Source organism: Rutilus rutilus (assembly GCF_951802725.1).
Source record: "Rutilus rutilus genome assembly, chromosome: 19".
Taxonomy (NCBI): Eukaryota; Metazoa; Chordata; class Actinopteri; order Cypriniformes; family Leuciscidae; genus Rutilus; species Rutilus rutilus.
In genome coordinates this window covers 35,288,377-35,310,095 of record NC_140232.1, presented here as the reverse complement: position 1 = coordinate 35,310,095, position 21,719 = coordinate 35,288,377, and the positions used below count along the sequence as shown (strand labels likewise).

General features: G+C 38.7%; 2 protein-coding genes across 5 annotated transcripts in view; one reads left to right on the top strand and one right to left on the bottom strand.

Annotated features, from left to right (window-relative positions):
* Positions 1 to 343: 343 nt before the first annotated feature.
* On the top strand, positions 344 to 10,994 carry nudt12 (nudix (nucleoside diphosphate linked moiety X)-type motif 12). Of its 2 annotated transcripts, XR_014625511.1 has the most exons (8): positions 344 to 466; positions 1,624 to 1,822; positions 2,876 to 3,426; positions 3,967 to 4,134; positions 4,219 to 4,332; positions 5,234 to 5,433; positions 6,911 to 7,400; positions 7,514 to 10,994. XR_014625511.1 is itself a non-coding variant. In XM_084390260.1 (7 exons), the coding sequence occupies exons 2-7, from the start codon at positions 1,635 to 1,637 to the stop codon at positions 7,019 to 7,021; spliced, it is 1,332 nt and encodes a 443-aa protein (XP_084246386.1). In that variant the 5' UTR covers positions 344 to 466; positions 1,624 to 1,634; the 3' UTR covers positions 7,022 to 10,994. The 2 variants fall into 2 exon arrangements, 1 of the variants encoding a protein (XP_084246386.1); XM_084390260.1 differs by having other exon boundaries at positions 6,911 to 10,994.
* LOC311279028 (interleukin-6 receptor subunit beta) overlaps positions 10,433 to 21,719 on the bottom strand; it is a 31,195-nt gene continuing 19,908 nt past the window's right edge. For all 3 annotated transcript variants that reach the window (XM_084390257.1, XM_084390259.1, XM_084390258.1), the window contains exons 15-18: positions 13,699 to 13,839; positions 13,055 to 13,139; positions 12,891 to 12,972; positions 10,433 to 11,591 (exon numbers count right to left, since the gene is read on the bottom strand). In XM_084390257.1, coding sequence (XP_084246383.1) covers positions 11,280 to 11,591; positions 12,891 to 12,972; positions 13,055 to 13,139; positions 13,699 to 13,839 — 620 coding nt within the window. In that variant the 3' untranslated portion in view covers positions 10,433 to 11,279. The remainder of the gene's footprint in view (positions 11,592 to 12,890; positions 12,973 to 13,054; positions 13,140 to 13,698; positions 13,840 to 21,719) is intronic.

Here is a 21,719-nt window from a genome sequence, read left to right as displayed (position 1 = left end):
AAACATGTATCTTCTGTTAGGAATCTGTATTTTGCAAGTGTTAGAACTGCTAATAGGAAACTGAAAAATAATGAGTGCAGATCTGTGTGCTCGACCTCGCTTTCCTTCAACATCCACTGCAACTTCTGCATGAAAAACATTGTTTTTTGAGAGTTGTATAGGTATCATTTATGTTTGTCTACAAAATTAATTGAAAGTATTTAGGCAGAAACCTGTTGATTTACTGGTTTTGAGGAATATGAGAAAATGAAATTCAGTCTGTGACTGTCCAAACTTTACAATGTGCTGTAATTACCGCTTCTCTCCACTAGGTGTCGCGCTTGCGCAGGAGAATATCACAGGCGCTTCAGACAGTGCGTCATAACCATAGGTCATAACCGAGCGACAGGCAAACAGACGCGTTACAAAACATCAAAATCACGCTGAACTTCAACCCAACCTATGAAATAAATTAACAGATTGTCTGGTGAGTAATTATATTTTCTGGCAATTTTAATAAATAATAAAATTCATTAACACTATATTGTTGTTATGTGGAGGATTGCCAGATGATAAAAAATAACATTAATATACAATCATCGTGTTAGTGATCAATTTACTTTTGCGCAAAACGGACGAAAAGATCTTCAAATTATTTTTTTCAAAACTGAATATGAGCTCCTGGACTGACATAATCAATCTGAAATACAGAAATATGTGGATATAAATATATTTCCATTAGGCTATCCAATGATGATCCAGATTCAAAATCTATTTCATATTCATATTCATATTCATATATGTATTATTTCCTCCAGCTGAGACTCTTCAGATGCGCACTGTTCAACAAGATGGTTTTGAATTGCTTGAAATATGATTGAAATCACTTCAAAAAAGTAGCAAAAAAGGAGCAATATGTGTCATATCGGCTACATAAGATTATAATGAGAACATTATTATAATTGTGTGTTTGGGACGTGGCTTTTAATGGTAACCAGGCTCTAATAAATGATTTGGATTTAGATTTATCAGCGAATATATATCGGTTATCGGCTTTCAGATATAAAGAATTATCGTTTTTTGATATCGGCCATAAGGATCTGTGCATCCTTAGTACTCATTTGAGTAAGTACAATGTAACTACATCACCTTTACATAAAGTGTAAACCCTTTATTTTAAGGTATTTGTGTTACAGTGTAATTATGCATTTAAGTACTGTGTAATAATTATTAACTACATGTACTTACTATAAGGTTAGGTTTAGGGTTAGTTGCATGTAATTATGCATAATTTATAGTTATCACTACAGTAACTACATGTAACGTGTAACAAGGACACTGTAAAATAAAGTGTAACCAAAGCATCTGCTAAATGAATAATGTTAATATAGATACGCTCACCTCATGGAGTTTTCTTGCTTAAACAATACAATGTAAAATAATAACTACATATGCACAGGCTATATATACACACACACATAGGTAATATGATGCATACTTTTACCTTAAAAGCTTCTGTAACACATTATAATAAGGATTCATTTGTTAACATTAGAGCAATGCATGTGTGAATGTGAACTAATGGGACCTTATTGTGAAGTTGTGATGATAAATCAGTGCCGATTTCTCCATGTTTCCCGCTAGCGTTCTCAGAGATGCTCTCAGACGAGCTGCTGGGGCGCTTCCTGGACGCCTCGTCTCGAGGAGATGTGGAGACGGTCTCGGTCCTGATGTCTCGGTCCACAGAGCTCCTGAACCAGCGAGGAGAGCAGGGCTGGACCGCTCTAATGCTGGCCGCCAGAAACGGACACTTCGACGTGGCCAAAGTCTTACTGTCCCACGGGTGAGAGACCAACACCTGCCCGAACACCAGCTTAATATTCAACGCAGTTTCTCAGAAATATTCATATGTCCTTTTAGGGCCTCCATATTTAAAGGAGTCGTTCACTTCAGAATTAAAGTTTCCTGATAGTTTACTCTCCCCGACGTCATCCGAGATGTTCATGTCTTTCTTTCTTCAGTCGGAAAGAAATTACGGTTTTTGAGGAAAACACTCCAGGATGTTCCTCCATATAGTGTCTTCAATGGGGTCCAACGGGTCGAAGGTCCAGATGTGAGTTTCAGTGCAGCTTCAAAGTCTCGACACGATCCAGCCGAGGAATAAGAGTCTGATCTAGACAAACCAGCAGACATTGTAGAACTAAATACACATTTATATACTTTTAAGCACAAATGCTGGTCTTGCACTCGCTGTGATGCGACACACATTACGTCATCAGGTTGAAAGGTCAAGCGTGACGTAGGTGTAAGAACAGACCTAGTGTTTACACGTTTGCTTTGTAAACACTAAGTAAAACGTCATTTATAAATTAAATAAAAGGTAAAACAACGATGTCGGGCGATTTTGAAGTTGGAGGATAAAATGAGATGAGAGTTTTTCGCTCTTCCCTACATTTCTGACCCGGAACACGCGTGACCTTTCAACCTGATTATGTAATGTGTGGCGCATCACAGCTAGTGGAAGACCAGCATCTGTGGTTAAAAGTATATAAATGTTTTGTTCTACAATGTCTGCTGGTTTGTCTAGATGAGACTCTTATTCCTCGGCTGGATCGTGTCGAGACTTTGAAGCTGCACTGAAACTCACATCTGGACCTTTGACCCGTTGGACCCCATTGAAGTCACTATATGGAGGAACATCCTGGAGTGTTTTCCTCAAAAACCTTCATTTCTTTCCGACTGAAGAAAGAAAGACATGAACATCTTGGATGACGTGTAGGAGAGTAAATGAAGTGAAGTGAACGACTCGTTTAATCTGACTTGATGTGAAGCACAATATGCAGATTATCTGATATAGCTTCACTCTCACCCTGAGATTATCGTCTCTTTCTTTCAGATGCGAGACTAGCGGCACAAACCGCTCGGGTCAGACGGCAGCAGATGTGGCTCAGTTCTGGGGTCACCGACACATCGCCCGTCTGTTGGCCAGCGTTCCCGATCCCGTTCTCGATCTCCGTCGGCTTCTTCCCGACCGCGCCGGGGAAGAGCCGGACACGTTCTTCAACAGAGAGTTTCTGGACAGAATGAGCGACAAGCGGAGCGACTCGGAGTGGCTCGACTCCAAACGAGCTTCTCCGGACTCGGTGTTCCTGCTCTTCCACAAGCTGAATCCTCTGGTGTCGTCGGGAGCGGGAGAAACCCGGCTCTGGAAACTCAGAGCGCCGGGAGTCCAGGAGCTGATGAAGAACACAGACACGGTGGTGGTTTTCCTCGGAGTGGAGAGACAGGAGAAACAGGAGAAGCAGGAGAAGGAGGATAATCTGCTGGCGTGGTTCGCTCTCGATACTGAAGACGATCCTACAGAATTCCTGAAAGCTGAAGATCCCGGTTGTTTTTTCCTTCCGGGAGAAATGCCGGGACTTTTGAGGCTGAGTGACGATGATGCAGGTGGGATTTCTGAACTCACAGTCAAACCAAAACCTATTCAGACACCATTTTGATATTGTTTCACTAGTGTGATCAGGACACTATAGTTAATTTCTGTAAGTGAGGAGAGCAAAATAAAGTAAACTGTGACATATTATACCCAAATAATATATATTAAAAAAATAATAATTAACTACACAATTAGATAATACCAGTTTAGCTCAACCAATCACCAAGCAATGCTTCATTGTGTTCAGTCTGTGTGTAAAAAGAGCATTAGCAATTAAAGAAAACACACTTCAGCAGAACATGATCAGCTCAAAGTGTCCCAATCAGTTTTGCTCCTTAATGTCACTGGTAGTCTCTGGATGAAGAATATTTGGGTATAATATGTCACAGTATACTTTATTTTGCTATAGTATACTTTATATAACTATAGTGTCCTGCACACAATATCAAAAATGATATCTTGTGTCTGAATAATTTTTGGTTTGACTGTAAATACAGTTTATGATGTAAGATGTGCTTTATTGATTACATGAATCATGCTTTCACGCACAGGCGTCGTGGCTCAGGCCAGATCCGTTCTCGCGTGGCACAGCCGGTACCGGTTCTGCCCGACGTGTGGCAGCGCCACTAAAGTAGAGGAGGCCGGCTACAAGAGGACCTGTTTGAGAGCAGGCTGCAGAAGTCTCCAGGGCGTCCACAACACCTGTTATCCCAGAGTTGGCAAGTAAACTCCCAATTACGGCTCAGCCGGAGCTCGGGGAATATGATCTTTCACACGTCTGGCTTGTCCATCTGCACTTCCAGATCCGGTGGTGATCATGTTAGTCCTTCACCCCGATGGGAATCAGTGTCTGCTGGGACGCAAGAAGACCTTTCCTCCAGGACTGTTCTCGTGCCTCGCCGGGTTCGTGGAGCCAGGTATCTGAAACCCAAATCTTAAGCTTCCATACTTCTCTTATGCCATTTAAAGGTGCAGTGTGTAATAATGAGGAGGATCTGTTGACAGAAATGCAATATCAAACACATAACTATGTTTTCAGTGGTGTATAAAGACCTTACATAATGAACCGTTATGCTTTTATTAGCTTAGAAAGAGGCATTTCTATCTACACCATCTATTCATGATAAAAGTGCATCTATCTATCATCATAAAAGTGCATCTATCTATCATCATAAAAGTGCATCTATCTATCATCATAAAAGTGCATCTATCCATCATAAAAGTGCATCTATCCATCATAAAAGTGCATCTATCCATCATAAAAGTGCATCTATCTATCCATCATACAAGTGCATCTATCCATCATAAAAGTGCATCTATCCATCATAAAAGTGCATCTATATATCATCATAAAAGTGCATCTATCCATCATAAAAGTGCATCTATCCATCATAAAAGTGCATCTATCCATGATAAAAGTGCATCTATCCATCATAAAAGTGCATCTATCCATCATAAAAGTGCATCTATATATCATCATAAAAGTGCATCTATCCATCATAAAAGTGCATCTATCCATCATAAAAGTGCATCTATCCATCATAAAAGTGCATCTATCCATCATAAAAGTCACAAGTGCATCTATCTATCATACAAGTGCATCTATCTATCATCATAAAAGTGCATCTGTCCATCATAAAAGTGCATCTGTCTATCCATGATAAAAGTGCATCTGAAAGAATGTCATATACACCTAGGATGCCTTGAGAGTGAGTAAATCATGGGCTAATTTTCATTTTAAAGTGAGCTACTCCTTTAATTGTATTTGCGCTGTGTGTGATTGGCTGCTGACGATCATGTGACGCGTGTGCGGCTCAGGTGAGGCGCTGGAGTATGCGGTGAGGCGGGAGGTTCTGGAGGAGAGTGGTGTTCAGGTGGGACCCGTGCAGTACCTGTCGAGTCAGGCCTGGCCGATGCCCTCCTGCCTGATGATTGGCTGCCACTGCGTCGCTCTGACCACTGACGTCACGGCGGACCAGAACGAGATCGAAGAGGCGCGCTGGTTCACACGCCAACAGGTGCGTCACTCACACACACACACACACACACACGCCCTGAACACACTGGAATTCAATGATCTAATCATCTAAATAAGATGATCAAGTCTTTATATGTTCTTTTATCAATTGTCAGGGTTTGTTTTGTTTGTTCTATGAACGGCTCAGCTAAACAGCCCAATAAGAGACTATTAAAGGGATACTTCACCTCTGGAAAGATGAATGTGTATTTAAATTGGGTCATTTATGTAGTAGAAATGTGAAATTATTTTTGAATTTGGAGCTTTCTAGACTGAGAAAAGCAAAAAAAATGTAGATGTGGATGAAAGACAACAACTCCCAGAATGCACTTGCTTCTCTGCCCTACGAGGCCACTCCCAAGCCACGCCTACCGGTTACAGAGGGCAGCTACTGGTTGACTCGAAACTGAAAAGACGTCGTGAGTCTCCGTGACGAGTCTGCCCGGGATTTCGAGATCTCCCAAAATGTCCGGGATTTGGCTTTTGTGTTCTACAGTCGCCATTCATCATGTTGGCATTACTGTGGCGAGCAGGACGAGGCTGAGGGCGCGGGAGAACGGCGCGAGGCCTGTGGCGGGATTACTGATGAGCTGTGAGACGCACCGGTCTCGTATCTCTCACGGAGGAGCGGGAATTTTCTTAGCAATGTTAAAAAGCACATCCACCGATCACTTGTTTAGCGTTCCTGTAAACACACACTCAGATTCACCAATCGGAATGAATTCAGTTAGACTGAAACAAAAGGTGTGCATGTAAACAATGAATGGCGACTGCAGAAAGCAAAAGCCGAATCCCGGACATTTTGGACGATCTCGACGGCCGGACATGTCCGGGAAAAAGAGGATGGTAACCCCTACTACTCAGCTTTCTCCACAGAACAAGAGCCTGCTAGCTTAGCTTCCAAAGAAAGATGTCTGACACTGTGTACATTCTGTGAGTGAGCTCCCCCTATGGGCGGGTTGAAGACATGCGGGACAGCTCCCCCTACTGGCTGGAGTCTCTCGCCTCTGGCCAAAAAATCCTCCGATGACGCAAAATGACGGATTTCTTCCAGACAAAAAATACATAAATCTCTGGTCTCAGGGGGACATGAGGGAGGGAAGCACGGTAATTCGAAAACACTACAGGTTTTCTACTGATGCAAAGCTTAATGCTAAAGTATCCCTTTAACTACCATTATTCATCTCAATATACTAATTAGAATGTCTACAAATGTATAAAACTGATCAGAGATGAGGTAAAACCCACAGTGACAGATCATCATCCCCAGCGCTGAACCATTGACCTTTCCATTGAAAAACCATAAGTGTTTCGAAACAGTTTTGACGTAATGAAGCCTCGTTCCCTGAAGTCATGTGACTCTGGCTGTTTGACCTTCAGAACGAAAGATTCATCAGTGTTTCGAAGCTTCATGAAGCAGTGTTGTGAAATTGCTGTCACTAAATAACAGAGCCATCCCAATGCTTTCCTCTGTTCAGGTGATCGACGCTCTGGTGAAAGACAAGCGTGCGGTTTTCAACATGCCCCCCCGACAGGCCATCGCACACCTCCTGCTCAAACACTGGACTGGCTTCAACGCGAACCTCTGAACCTCGTCATGCTCCATCTGGACCTATTAATCAAAATGATTTAACCAGCTTCTTCTGAACTGAATCAGTCGGCTGAACTTTAGAGATTATAGAAGTGAAATTAAAGTAAAATCATGACATGTTCGATATCCTTATATTGTAAATCATTAAAAGCACCAGATGTAGTTTCTGCCCAACATGTTTATAGTATCGATCACTGACACACACTCATCTCTGACTGAAACACACTCTGAAGAGTGAAGAGTAATACAAATAAACTCAGACTTTAAACGATTTACCATGAGAAGTCAAACTTTGAAATTCATACATTTCGGTGTATTTTAACACACGCTGTTGCAAACAGGAAGCAGCATGACTGATCTTACACAATACTGTAACTGTAAAATACATACATTTCATCATGCGTCTCCATCTAGACTTCAGCTTTTTCATTATTTAAATCACGAACCATTTCAGAAACATGATTTAGATAATGAAAAAGCTGAAGTCTAGATGGAGACGCATGATGAAATGTATGTATTTTTGTATACAACAATTTTCAAAGATTTTTGTATCTTTATTTACTCTCAATTTCTACCCGATAAAAGATTTCTAGAGCTGGGCGTGACTAGATAAATGCGCATTCATTATAAAAATGCCCATGGAACTATACATTTTAGATACGATTTTATTGACTTTTCCAGCTCAAGAAATCACACTTTTAGAATCTATTGGAAATCATGGCTCTTCAAAAAGGCAAGGCAAGTTTATTTATATAGCACATTTCATACACTATGGTAATTCAAAGTGCTTTACATAGAAAGAAAGAAAAATATGCTCAAAAAAATGTAAACAAAATTCTTTATATAGAAAGGAATTGAAATATCACACTATGGCCATTCAAGGTGCTTTGCACAATAAGCACAAAATAAAAGCAAGGGAAATGAAAACAGTTATAAAAGGAGTTAAAAGAGATAAATGATGCAGTTATAAAATGAATTAGAGTAAAATGAAGTTAAGTAGTAGAAAGATGATGCATAGAATAAACTTCTCATCTGGCTAACGCCGGTGTATCTTATTTTGCATGTAGTTTTACTCTTTGACTGTGTGTGTGGTGTTTATTCGGTGCGCCTAAGAATTCTATTGGACGTCTCCGATGGACACGAATTTTCCCTGAAGTCGGACAGGAGGAGCTCTAGGACTGACTCCGGTTCCCTATCAGTCCGCATCCCAAAAAACCCATTTGTTCGGAAGCTCTAGGAATGGAGTCGAACCCTATTGTTTCTAGCTGATGTGATCCTGATGATCTGAGTGATCTGTTGGGTTTATATTCAGTGTATTGTGGTCCTAGGCCATCGAGTGAGTTATATACCAGTAATAATACTTTAAAATCAATCCTACATGTGTTGCTTAATATGTTGCTCTAACAAGTGCTTTCTTTCTGATCTGAATGGTACTCAAAACACTTGAGTTTGAGCATCTAGAACGCAACTCAATGCTTTTTCAAGCGTCTCCATACTTGAAAAAATGTGGAAAACTACTGGAAATGACAGAATATTTCCATAAATATTTACAGCGGGTCTATTCGCACGGGATCAGTATTACCCGAGGTCATTTTTCCAGACCTTTTTACTGAAGGTAAAAGTCGCCGTAATCTTTACTGACATTGTCCACAATGATCAACTGAGATGAACATTCGCACAAGACTAAAATCACAGAGAAGCTCTGGTAATGATTACTGTACCCTCTCCATGTTAAAGCTACACTGTGTGATATTTTCCCCCATCTAGCGGTGAAATTGTATATGACTACCCAGTGAATATTAGTTTCTGTTCCTTTCAATTCCGAGGGTGTTTTAACTCCTGCGGTGGCCGTATTATTCCCAGATTAACACGGCTTCCAGTTCGACTTCGTCCAATTGCGCCTTTAAAAATATCACCTGTGATCCGTCGCAGCACAGATTTATGTTACAAGGTAAACAATACTTTTTCACCATTGACGTGAGGAAAAGTAACTTAAGTTATACTAGAGGTCGTTCTGGCGTTACGCACAGCCATGCTATGGTTAGACAAGCAACTATAAAACTTCGAATTTACACAAATAGGTTGAATTACCTGTCGAGAGGAAAGCAGAAGACTCCGTTTTAAAATCTTTGCTCCTCGTGAGCTCTTTCCATCTGGGAAAAGTTACTCCAGTATTGACTTTGGTCTTGCTGATTTGCCTGTCGCGTTGACGTTTTAATTCTCTCTTTCGCTTCCTTGGCGACTCTTACATGTCCTCGAGAATAGGCGTGATCCTCCATCAGCAATCTTTAAATCAGTAATCTCCCCCTCGCATTCGTCTCTGAGTCACTGAGTGTAAAGCGCGAAAGGCGAAGCTTGAATTTACAGGTATGTCCCTCTTTGGCTAATGTAGTTTCAAGATGGAGGGGCAACATGGCGACCGGCATTCGAACCCCTCACCCGTATGTACTTTCAATGGCAGATTATGAACTTACGAGAATACTTTATTACTTGAAAGAAGTAAATATACATTAATGAGCACATATATTTTTGAAAGAACTAAGTGTTTTTTGCTAAAAAAAATGACACAGTGTAGCTTTAAACTAGTCCCGTCCAAATCAGGGTTTAGTCTCTACAGTAGCAAAAAGAGTGTGTTGTTTAAATTGCTGTTTATAATATTTGAGAAGAAAGTCTGTCTAGCTTTGGTTCCACATTGAAAGCATGGATGCTGTCTTTGTAGATGTTATAATGGACTACAAGTTTAGTCTTACACCACTTTTCTGCATTGTCTTCTCATATTTTGCACTGCTGTTGAGTTTCTCCAAGGTGCTTTTAGTCTGCCACTCTTCTCCCTGACTTTCACAGGAGCAATATCATCAATTACACCTTTAACTTTTGAGTTAAAGGACTCGAGGAGAAAATCAACAGAGTCAGCAGGTATGCTTGGTGTTAAGGATATAGCCTTCATAAATAGTACACTAGTGTTCTCATTTAAGCATCTCTTCTTGACAGACACAGATCTAGCTTCAGTGGCAGGAGAGATCAATATATCAAAGTAAATACAGAAATGATCAGACAGTGCGACATCCTTAATAACAATCGATGAAATGTTTAGACCCTTACTGATAAGTAAATCTAGCGTGTGTCCGGGATTGTGTGTGGGTCCATGTACATGCTGAGTCAGATCAAACGTAATTAAAATGCATGGAGCACCTTTAACACAATACCCAGATATTGGAAAGACGGGTAATTCGCAAATGATATTTGCTTACGTTGATAGATATCTTTAAATATCGCAGCTACACCCCCACCTCTGCAGACACTCATACAAGTACAGTTATGAGGAGATGTTTCATCGAGGACTGTTGTGTCTTCAAGCCAAGTTTCATTTAGAAAGATAAAATCGTGGTTATTAAGTCGTTGACTAGAAGTGATTTATTTTTAAGTGATGTTTAAAAGTGCTAACTTGACAGTATTAATTGGCGTGTAACAGACAGCACATTAGATGGGTTTGCTGAACGGCTCGGGAAGACCTTAGACTTTCTAGCATGTAATATAACAGAAATAAAGAAAGATATACAGGAACACTGGGTTTGTTCTGTAAACATTTGAGAAAGTTACTGTTGAAGTGTGGGATATAGTTCCAGCATACACCAGTTCCTCCAATTTCTCGGAGAAGCTCATATTTAAGGCCTTTAAGAACTGAATTCAAGACTTTTTTGTGAGACGTAAACCTGCGTAAACGAGTTTAAAAAGGCGATTGCTACTTTTTATCTCACAATTTAAACCTTTTTCCAAAGAATTTTCTCAGAGTTGTGAGATTTAAACTCACAATTGTGAAAAAAGGTCTGAATTGTAAGATATAAATTCGCAAGAGCGAGATAAAAAGTCAGAATTGTGAGATAAAGAGTATGAAAAACGCTATACAATTAAGTGTGAATTAAACTGAAATGTGAATTTATTTTGTGGCGGAAACAAAACATAAGAAATATTTTTTAAAAAGTGATATGTAAGCGTGCAATTATGAGTTTAAAAGGGAACATTGGAAAATTATAGCAACATCAAATAAGATTTGTTGTTGTTGTTGTATAATCTTGCTTTAAACTGTTGTAAGGCCCTCAGGTTGAGATCCGCCGCTTCTGTTATCACACGATGTGGATTCGACTTCGTCAAATATTGTATATTACACATGCAAACGTGAAACGAGTGGTGTGAGATTCTTCTGATACAGACGAGAAACCGCCGTTGAGTCGATTCAGACGAGATTAAAAGCATCGCTAGTTTATCACACTCGGAAAATGTAGATTTCCGTCGGAGGTTTTCTCAGAAATGTGAGATACAATTTGTCCATTTTGAACATAATCAGTTCGATCAGCCAGTAAGGGTAAGTCGACGTACTCCGGTGGACTGGAGGGAGTGTGAGCGTCCGAGTTGTGTTTCCACAGAGTCGTACAGATCTGTGATGGGATCTCGTCCTCGTGTTCTGATATCAAAGACACGCGGTGCTCCACTTGGATGAGGTTCTTCTCCGTCTGCAGGTCGAACGGGAACACACTCTCCAGCTTCAGCACACAGATCTCTCCACTGCCCTGTTAACATCACACACACATTATCTACAGAATCTGCCTTTTCTTACTGTATTTTACTTTGGTAAGAAAGTAAAATCGCCCCTATTATGCTTTTTGTGATATTCCCTTTCATGCAGCGAGTAATTGAGCGGTTTGTGAATGTAAAAGCTCTGCCACGTTAATATTACGATAAGAGAAATGGAGTTTTAGTCTCCTAAAGAAGCGATTATGAATTCTGAACTCGTCCTGCTGAACCTGAGTAGGTTGTAACTAATTTGCATAATGCCCGCCTCTGGTCTTGATTGGCTGATCAGCGTCTCTTAGCCCCGCCCTCAAACACTGTAGTTTATCTGAGACTGGAAGAGTTTGGTTCGTGTTGTTCATATGGAGAAGACGCTGTTTTCTGAGATTGATACGGTGAAACCCACGCCATCGTTACTGTTCGTATCACTGTGATCAAGAGCTGAGATTCAGATATGATAATGAGCGTTTGGTTTCTGACCAATCAGAGCAGAGCATCTCTCAGAGAGGCGGAGCTTAGAGAGACTGAATCTTCGATCGAAGCGTTTCAGACACTGAGAGAAAAGAGCTGATGCTGAAGTCGAGATTATGAGGAAATTAAAGGGGTGGTTGATTATGATTTGACTTTTCTAACTTTAGTTAGTGTGTAATGTTGCTGTTTGAGCATAAACAACATCTGCAAAGTTACAACGCTCAACGTTCAAAGCAAAGGGAGATATTTTCTTTTGAAGAAATCGCTTTTTAAGGACTACAACAAACGGCTGGTAGAGACTACACCACATTCCTCCCGGTTTAGTGACATCACCAACCCTAAAATTTACATAAACCCCGCCCCCGGAACACATTTTATAGATTATCAAGACAGAATATGCTAATCAATGATTAGAAGATAGTTAACTCCACATCAGCTACATAAATTTAAACATAAACAAAAAAGTTTTTGAAATTTTCAGGACACAAGCTGTTGAAGCTCCGCCCTCTGCGCCGGGAGCAGCAGCTCATTTGCATTTAAAGGAACAGACACAAAAACGGTGCATTTTTGCTCACCCTTAAAAAGTGACAATTTTAACATGCTATCTGTGGGGTATTTTGAGCTAAACCTTCACACACACACACTCCGGGGACATCGAATACTTATTTTACATCTTGTGAAAAGGGCATTATACCACCCCTTTAATGTTTTTTTGACCTTTGAATGCATGTGAACCTGTTCTAAAAAAAAAAAAAAAAAATAGCATAATAGGGAAACTTTAATTAAAACTAATGATTGTCAACCCAAAGGAAAATATTGAGAGTGACCTGCAGATGTGGGTTGAGAAGCCAGCGTCCGATCAGACTGAACCTCGGATTGGCGATGCCAGGGAGGAAGTATTTCCTGCATCTGTGTGTAAACGATTACAGAGATATTACTGGAGCCACAACAAACACTGCAAGACTGATTTCCACAGGGGATCGGTGCTTACACGGTCATTGATGACACGGAGAATATCCCGAAGACGAGAAGCAGGAGAACCACTGGAAGGACCAATCTCATCAACTCATTATAATCTGGAAAAATAAAGAAAGATGCATGAATGCATGATTTACAAATGATGTTTGATGTAACATCACCCTCATCTGTTGAGTCTCAACTGTTTCTAAAAGCAATAAGACACCTGAGGTTGTGTTACACGGTTTTCCAGTACAATTTGATTCTCAGCTAAATTCACATGCATGAATTAATAACCACAGTGTGCATTTCTTTGAATAAAAGCATATGCATAAGTGCATTAATGTACCTCAGAGGATATTTGAGAAACTGACATAATAAAATACATTACTTTCATTTTAATTTGGTTTGTGCATTGCCTTCAACCATTACATTTGCGGGTCAAATTGACCCGCTAACATCAAACTTTGAAACTGATTCAACATCAAATTCATTGAAATTTTGTACAAACGTTACACGACACATCAGAGTGTCGAAACTTTGCAGGTTCATGACCCTAAATGAGAAACAGTCCCACAATTTCAAGAAAAACATCCTAGGTTAACCAGTATTTCTGCATTCAGTTCAGATTTAAAATAGTCAAACACCATCAAACGTCTGTAGAACATCTTCTCTGACCTATCAGTGGTGTGCTGACGTCCAGACTGGCCTTTGAGAAGTTCCCGGTCTCAGTTTCTCCATGTATGCAGACGGAGTATCTGGTGTTTGGATGGAGCTGGAGGAACGAGTGCTGATGTTGATCTGGAAAGACTGAGAGAGCTGAGAGAACAATTCAGTGAGAGATTAATCCCTAATCCTTCCCTCGGCTCATTTTGACAAATTTTTACTGAGTTCATCAGAGGGGTTCATGACCCCAGGACTTCTGTTTTGTTGGATAGTTTTGGGGTTGAAATTTTAAAAAGTAACAAATCCTTCCGTCGCGGGTCAATTTGACCCCATTAGGAATTAATGGGATGCGAGGAATGCTTCAGTACACATAGAAAAACCTAAAAATGCTCAAAATTCAAACTAAGAATGCTAAACGTTACCAAAAAATGATTTAATAATGTCTACATGTGTCTCTGAATGCACACTGAAGAGAACTGACTTTAGGACCCAGAGGAACAGCTCATTTGCTCCATATAGAGATATAAGGCCATATAGAGTCATGAAATATCATGTTACATTATTATTTTCACTCAAGAGGTCGGCAAAGACACACAATGTAAGATATTTTGAGCTGAATTAAAAGGGTTATGCATGAAACTGTGAGTTATTTTGAATTTAAGTTGAAAGAATTTGAGGAATGTGCTTAAATGACCATTTATTTATTATTTATTGATCAAATCTAGTAATTTGAAGGTAAAAAAAATACATTTAAAAATAGAAAAAATATTATCAAAATTAAATAAAATAAGCTTTCTGAAAAAAATAAATAATAATTAAGTATAATTTTAGGGCTTCAGGTCATTTTGACCCACGAGAACAGAACGAGATTCTCTCCAGACTGACTCACACTCAGTATGATATGAATATAGTTTAAAGCACAGTATAAATGAGGTGACCTGACTCCAGACTGACTTACACTCACTCAGTATGATATGAATATTGTTTAAAGCACAGTATAAATGAGGTGACTTGACTCCAGACTGACTTACACTCAGTATGATATGAATATTGTTTAAAGCACAGTATAAATGAGGTGACTTGACTCCAGACTGACTTACACTCACTCAGTATGATATGAATATTGTTTAAAGCACAGTATAAATGAGGTGACCTGACTCCAGACTGACTTACACTCAGTATGATATGAATATTGTTTAAAGCACAGTATAAATGAGGTGACTTGACTCCAGACTGACTTACACTCAGTATGATATGAATATTGTTTAAAGCACAGTATAAATGAGGTGACCTGACTCCAGACTGACTTACACTCAGTATGATATGAATATTGTTTAAAGCACAGTATAAATGAGGTGACCTGACTCCAGACTGACTTACACTCACTCAGTATGATATGAATATTGTTTAAAGCACAGTATAAATGAGGTGACCTGACTCCAGACTGACTTACACTCACTCAGTATGATATGAATATTGTTTAAAGCACAGTATAAATGAGGTGACTTGACTCCAGACTGACTTACACTCAGTATGATATGAATATTGTTTAAAGCACAGTATAAATGAGGTGACTTGACTCCAGACTGACTTACACTCAGTATGATATGAATATTGTTTAAAGCACAGTATAAATGAGGTGACCTGACTCCAGACTGACTTACACTCACTCAGTATGATATGAATATTGTTTAAAGCACAGTATAAATGAGGTGACTTGACTCCAGACTGACTTACACTCAGTATGATATGAATATTGTTTAAAGCACAGTATAAATGAGGTGACTTGACTCCAGACTGACTTACACTCAGTATGATATGAATATTGTTTAAAGCACAGTATAAATGAGGTGACCTGACTCCAGACTGACTTACACTCAGTATGATATGAATATTGTTTAAAGCACAGTATAAATGAGGTGACTTGACTCCAGACTGACTTACACTCACTCAGTATGATATGAATATAGTTTAAAGCGCAGTATAAATGAGGTGACCTGACTCCAGACTGACTTACACTCAGTATGATATGAATATTGTTTAAAGCACAGTATAAATGAGGTGACTTGACTCCAGACTGACTTACACTCACTCAGTATGATATGAATATTGTTTAAAGCACAGTATAAATGAGGTGACCTGACTCCAGACTGACTTACACTCAGTATGATATGAATATTGTTTAAAGCACAGTATAAATGAGGTGACTTGACTCCAGACTGACTTACACTCAGCATGATATGAATATTGTTTAAAGCGCAGTATAAATGAGGTGACCTGACTCCAGACTGACTTACACTCACTCAGTATGATATGAATATTGTTTAAAGCACAGTATAAATGAGGTGACTTGACTCCAGACTGACTTACACTCACTCAGTATGATATGAATATTGTTTAAAGCACAGTATAAATGAGGTGACCTGACTCCAGACTGACTTACACTCAGTATGATATGAATATTGTTTAAAGCACAGTATAAATGAGGTGACTTGACTCCAGACTGACTTACACTCACTCAGTATGATATGAATATAGTTTAAAGCACAGTATAAATGAGGTGACTTGACTCCAGACTGACTTACACTCACTCAGTATGATATGAATATAGTTTAAAGCACAGTATAAATGAGGTGACCTGACTCCAGACTGACTTACACTCAGTATGATATGAATATTGTTTAAAGCGCAGTATAAATGAGGTGACTTGACTCCAGACTGACTTACACTCACTCAGTATGATATGAATATAGTTTAAAGCACAGTATAAATGAGGTGACTTGACTCCAGACTGACTTACACTCACTCAGTATGATATGAATATAGTTTAAAGCGCAGTATAAATGAGGTGACCTGACTCCAGACTGACTTACACTCACTCAGTATGATATGAATATTGTTTAAAGCACAGTATAAATGAGGTGACTTGACTCCAGACTGACTTACACTCACTCAGTATGATATGAATATTGTTTAAAGCACAGTATAAATGAGGTGACTTGACTCCAGACTGACTTACACTCAGTATGATATGAATATTGTTTAAAGCACAGTATAAATGAGGTGACCTGACTCCAGACTGACTTACACTCACTCAGTATGATATGAATATTGTTTAAAGCACAGTATAAATGAGGTGACCTGACTCCAGACTGACTTACACTCACTCAGTATGATATGAATATTGTTTAAAGCACAGTATAAATGAGGTGACCTGACTCCAGACTGACTTACACTCAGTATGATATGAATATTGTTTAAAGCACAGTATAAATGAGGTGACTTGACTCCAGACTGACTTACACTCACTCAGTATGATATGAATATAGTTTAAAGCACAGTATAAATGAGGTGACTTGACTCCAGACTGACTTACACTCACTCAGTATGATATGAATATAGTTTAAAGCACAGTATAAATGAGGTGACCTGACTCCAGACTGACTTACACTCAGTATGATATGAATATTGTTTAAAGCGCAGTATAAATGAGGTGACTTGACTCCAGACTGACTTACACTCACTCAGTATGATATGAATATAGTTTAAAGCGCAGTATAAATGAGGTGACCTGACTCCAGACTGACTTACACTCAGTATGATATGAATATAGTTTAAAGCACAGTATAAATGAGGTGACCTGACTCCAGACTGACTTACACTCAGTATGATATGAATATTGTTTAAAGCGCAGTATAAATGAGGTGACTTGACTCCAGACTGACTTACACTCACTCAGTATGATATGAATATAGTTTAAAGCACAGTATAAATGAGGTGACTTGACTCCAGACTGACTTACACTCACTCAGTATGATATGAATATAGTTTAAAGCGCAGTATAAATGAGGTGACCTGACTCCAGACTGACTTACACTCACTCAGTATGATATGAATATTGTTTAAAGCACAGTATAAATGAGGTGACTTGACTCCAGACTGACTTACACTCACTCAGTATGATATGAATATTGTTTAAAGCACAGTATAAATGAGGTGACTTGACTCCAGACTGACTTACACTCACTCAGTATGATATGAATATTGTTTAAAGCACAGTATAAATGAGGTGACTTGACTCCAGACTGACTTACACTCAGTATGATATGAATATTGTTTAAAGCACAGTATAAATGAGGTGACCTGACTCCAGACTGACTTACACTCAGTATGATATGAATATTGTTTAAAGCACAGTATAAATGAGGTGACCTGACTCCAGACTGACTTACACTCACTCAGTATGATATGAATATTGTTTAAAGCGCAGTATAAATGAGGTGACATGACTCCAGACTGACTTACACTCAGTATGATATGAATATTGTTTAAAGCACAGTATAAATGAGGTGACTTGACTCCAGACTGACTTACACTCAGTATGATATGAATATTGTTTAAAGCACAGTATAAATGAGGTGACTTGACTCCAGACTGACTTACACTCAGTATGATATGAATATTGTTTAAAGCACAGTATAAATGAGGTGACCTGACTCCAGACTGACTTACACTCACTCAGTATGATATGAATATTGTTTAAAGCGCAGTATAAATGAGGTGACTTGACTCCAGACTGACTTACACTCAGTATGATATGAATATTGTTTAAAGCACAGTATAAATGAGGTGACTTGACTCCAGACTGACTTACACTCAGTATGATATGAATATAGTTTAAAGCGCAGTATAAATGAGGTGACTTGACTCCAGACTGACTTACACTCAGTATGATATGAATATAGTTTAAAGCGCAGTATAAATGAGGTGACCTGACTCCAGACTGACTTACACTCAGTATGATATGAATATTGTTTAAAGCGCAGTATAAATGAGGTGACCTGACTCCAGACTGACTTACACTCACTCAGTATGATATGAATATTGTTTAAAGCACAGTATAAATGAGGTGACTTGACTCCAGACTGACTTACACTCACTCAGTATGATATGAATATTGTTTAAAGCACAGTATAAATGAGGTGACTTGACTCCAGACTGACTTACACTCACTCAGTATGATATGAATATTGTTTAAAGCACAGTATAAATGAGGTGACTTGACTCCAGACTGACTTACACTCAGTATGATATGAATATTGTTTAAAGCGCAGTATAAATGAGGTGACTTGACTCCAGACTGACTTACACTCACTCAGTATGATATGAATATTGTTTAAAGCACAGTATAAATGAGGTGACTTGACTCCAGACTGACTTACACTCACTCAGTATGATATGAATATTGTTTAAAGCGCAGTATAAATGAGGTGACTTGACTCCAGACTGACTTACACTCACTCAGTATGATATGAATATTGTTTAAAGCACAGTATAAATGAGGTGACCTGACTCCAGACTGACTTACACTCACTCAGTATGATATGAATATTGTTTAAAGCGCAGTATAAATGAGGTGACTTGACTCCAGACTGACTTACACTCACTCAGTATGATATGAATATTGTTTAAAGCGCAGTATAAATGAGGTGACTTGACTCCAGACTGACTTACACTCACTCAGTATGATATGAATATTGTTTAAAGCGCAGTATAAATGAGGTGACCTGACTCCAGACTGACTTACACTCACTCAGTATGATATGAATATTGTTTAAAGCACAGTATAAATGAGGTGACTTGACTCCAGACTGACTTACACTCACTCAGTATGATATGAATATTGTTTAAAGCACAGTATAAATGAGGTGACTTGACTCCAGACTGACTTACACTCACTCAGTATGATATGAATATTGTTTAAAGCACAGTATAAATGAGGTGACTTGACTCCAGACTGACTTACACTCAGTATGATATGAATATTGTTTAAAGCGCAGTATAAATGAGGTGACTTGACTCCAGACTGACTTACACTCACTCAGTATGATATGAATATTGTTTAAAGCACAGTATAAATGAGGTGACTTGACTCCAGACTGACTTACACTCACTCAGTATGATATGAATATTGTTTAAAGCGCAGTATAAATGAGGTGACTTGACTCCAGACTGACTTACACTCACTCAGTATGATATGAATATTGTTTAAAGCACAGTATAAATGAGGTGACCTGACTCCAGACTGACTTACACTCACTCAGTATGATATGAATATTGTTTAAAGCACAGTATAAATGAGGTGACTTGACTCCAGACTGACTTACACTCAGTATGATATGAATATTGTTTAAAGCACAGTATAAATGAGGTGACTTGACTCCAGACTGACTTACACTCACTCAGTATGATATGAATATTGTTTAAAGCGCAGTATAAATGAGGTGACCTGACTCCAGACTGACTTACACTCACTCAGTATGATATGAATATTGTTTAAAGCACAGTATAAATGAGGTGACTTGACTCCAGACTGACTTACACTCACTCAGTATGATATGAATATTGTTTAAAGCACAGTATAAATGAGGTGACTTGACTCCAGACTGACTTACACTCACTCAGTATGATATGAATATTGTTTAAAGCGCAGTATAAATGAGGTGACTTGACTCCAGACTGACTTACACTCACTCAGTATGATATGAATATTGTTTAAAGCGCAGTATAAATGAGGTGACTTGACTCCAGACTGACTTACACTCACTCAGTATGATATGAATATTGTTTAAAGCACAGTATAAATGAGGTGACTTGACTCCAGACTGACTTACACTCACTCAGTATGATATGAATATTGTTTAAAGCACAGTATAAATGAGGTGACTTGACTCCAGACTGACTTACACTCACTCAGTATGATATGAATATTGTTTAAAGCGCAGTATAAATGAGGTGACTTGACTCCAGACTGACTTACACTCACTCAGTATGATATGAATATTGTTTAAAGCACAGTATAAATGAGGTGACTTGACTCCAGACTGACTTACACTCACTCAGTATGATATGAATATTGTTTAAAGCACAGTATAAATGAGGTGACTTGACTCCAGACTGACTTACACTCACTCAGTATGATATGAATATTGTTTAAAGCACAGTATAAATGAGGTGACTTGACTCCAGACTGACTTACACTCAGTATGATATGAATATTGTTTAAAGCAGCAGTATAAATGAGGTGACTTGACTCCAGACTGACTTACACTCAGTATGATATGAATATTGTTTAAAGCGCAGTATAAATGAGGTGACTTGACTCCAGACTGACTTACACTCCTCAGTATGATATGAATATTGTTTAAAGCACAGTATAAATGAGGTGACCTTGACTCCAGACTGACTTACACTCAGTATGATATGAATATTGTTTAAAGCACAGTATAAATGAGGTGACCTGACTCCAGACTGACTTACACTCACTCAGTATGATATGAATATTGTTTAAAGCACAGTATAAATGAGGTGACCTTGACTCCAGACTGACTTACCACTCAGTATGATATGAATATTGTTTAAAGCACAGTATAAATGAGGTGACTTGACTCCAGACTGACTTACACTCCTCAGTATGATATGAATATTGTTTAAAGCACAGTATAAATGAGGTGACTTGACTCCAGACTGACTTACACTCAGTATGATATGAATATTGTTTAAAGCACAGTATAAATGAGGTGACCTTGACTCCAGACTGACTTACACTCACTCAGTATGATATGAATATTGTTTAAAGCACAGTATAAATGAGGTGACCTGACTCCAGACTGACTTACACTCACTCAGTATGATATGAATATTGTTTAAAGCACAGTATAAATGAGGTGACTTGACTCCAGACTGACTTACACTCAGTATGATATGAATATTGTTTAAAGCACAGTATAAATGAGGTGACTTGACTCCAGACTGACTTACACTCAGTATGATATGAATATTGTTTAAAGCACAGTATAAATGAGGTGACTTGACTCCAGACTGACTTACACTCACTCAGTATGATATGAATATTGTTTAAAGCACAGTATAAATGAGGTGACCTGACTCCAGACTGACTTACACTCACTCAGTATGATATGAATATTGTTTAAAGCACAGTATAAATGAGGTGACTTGACTCCAGACTGACT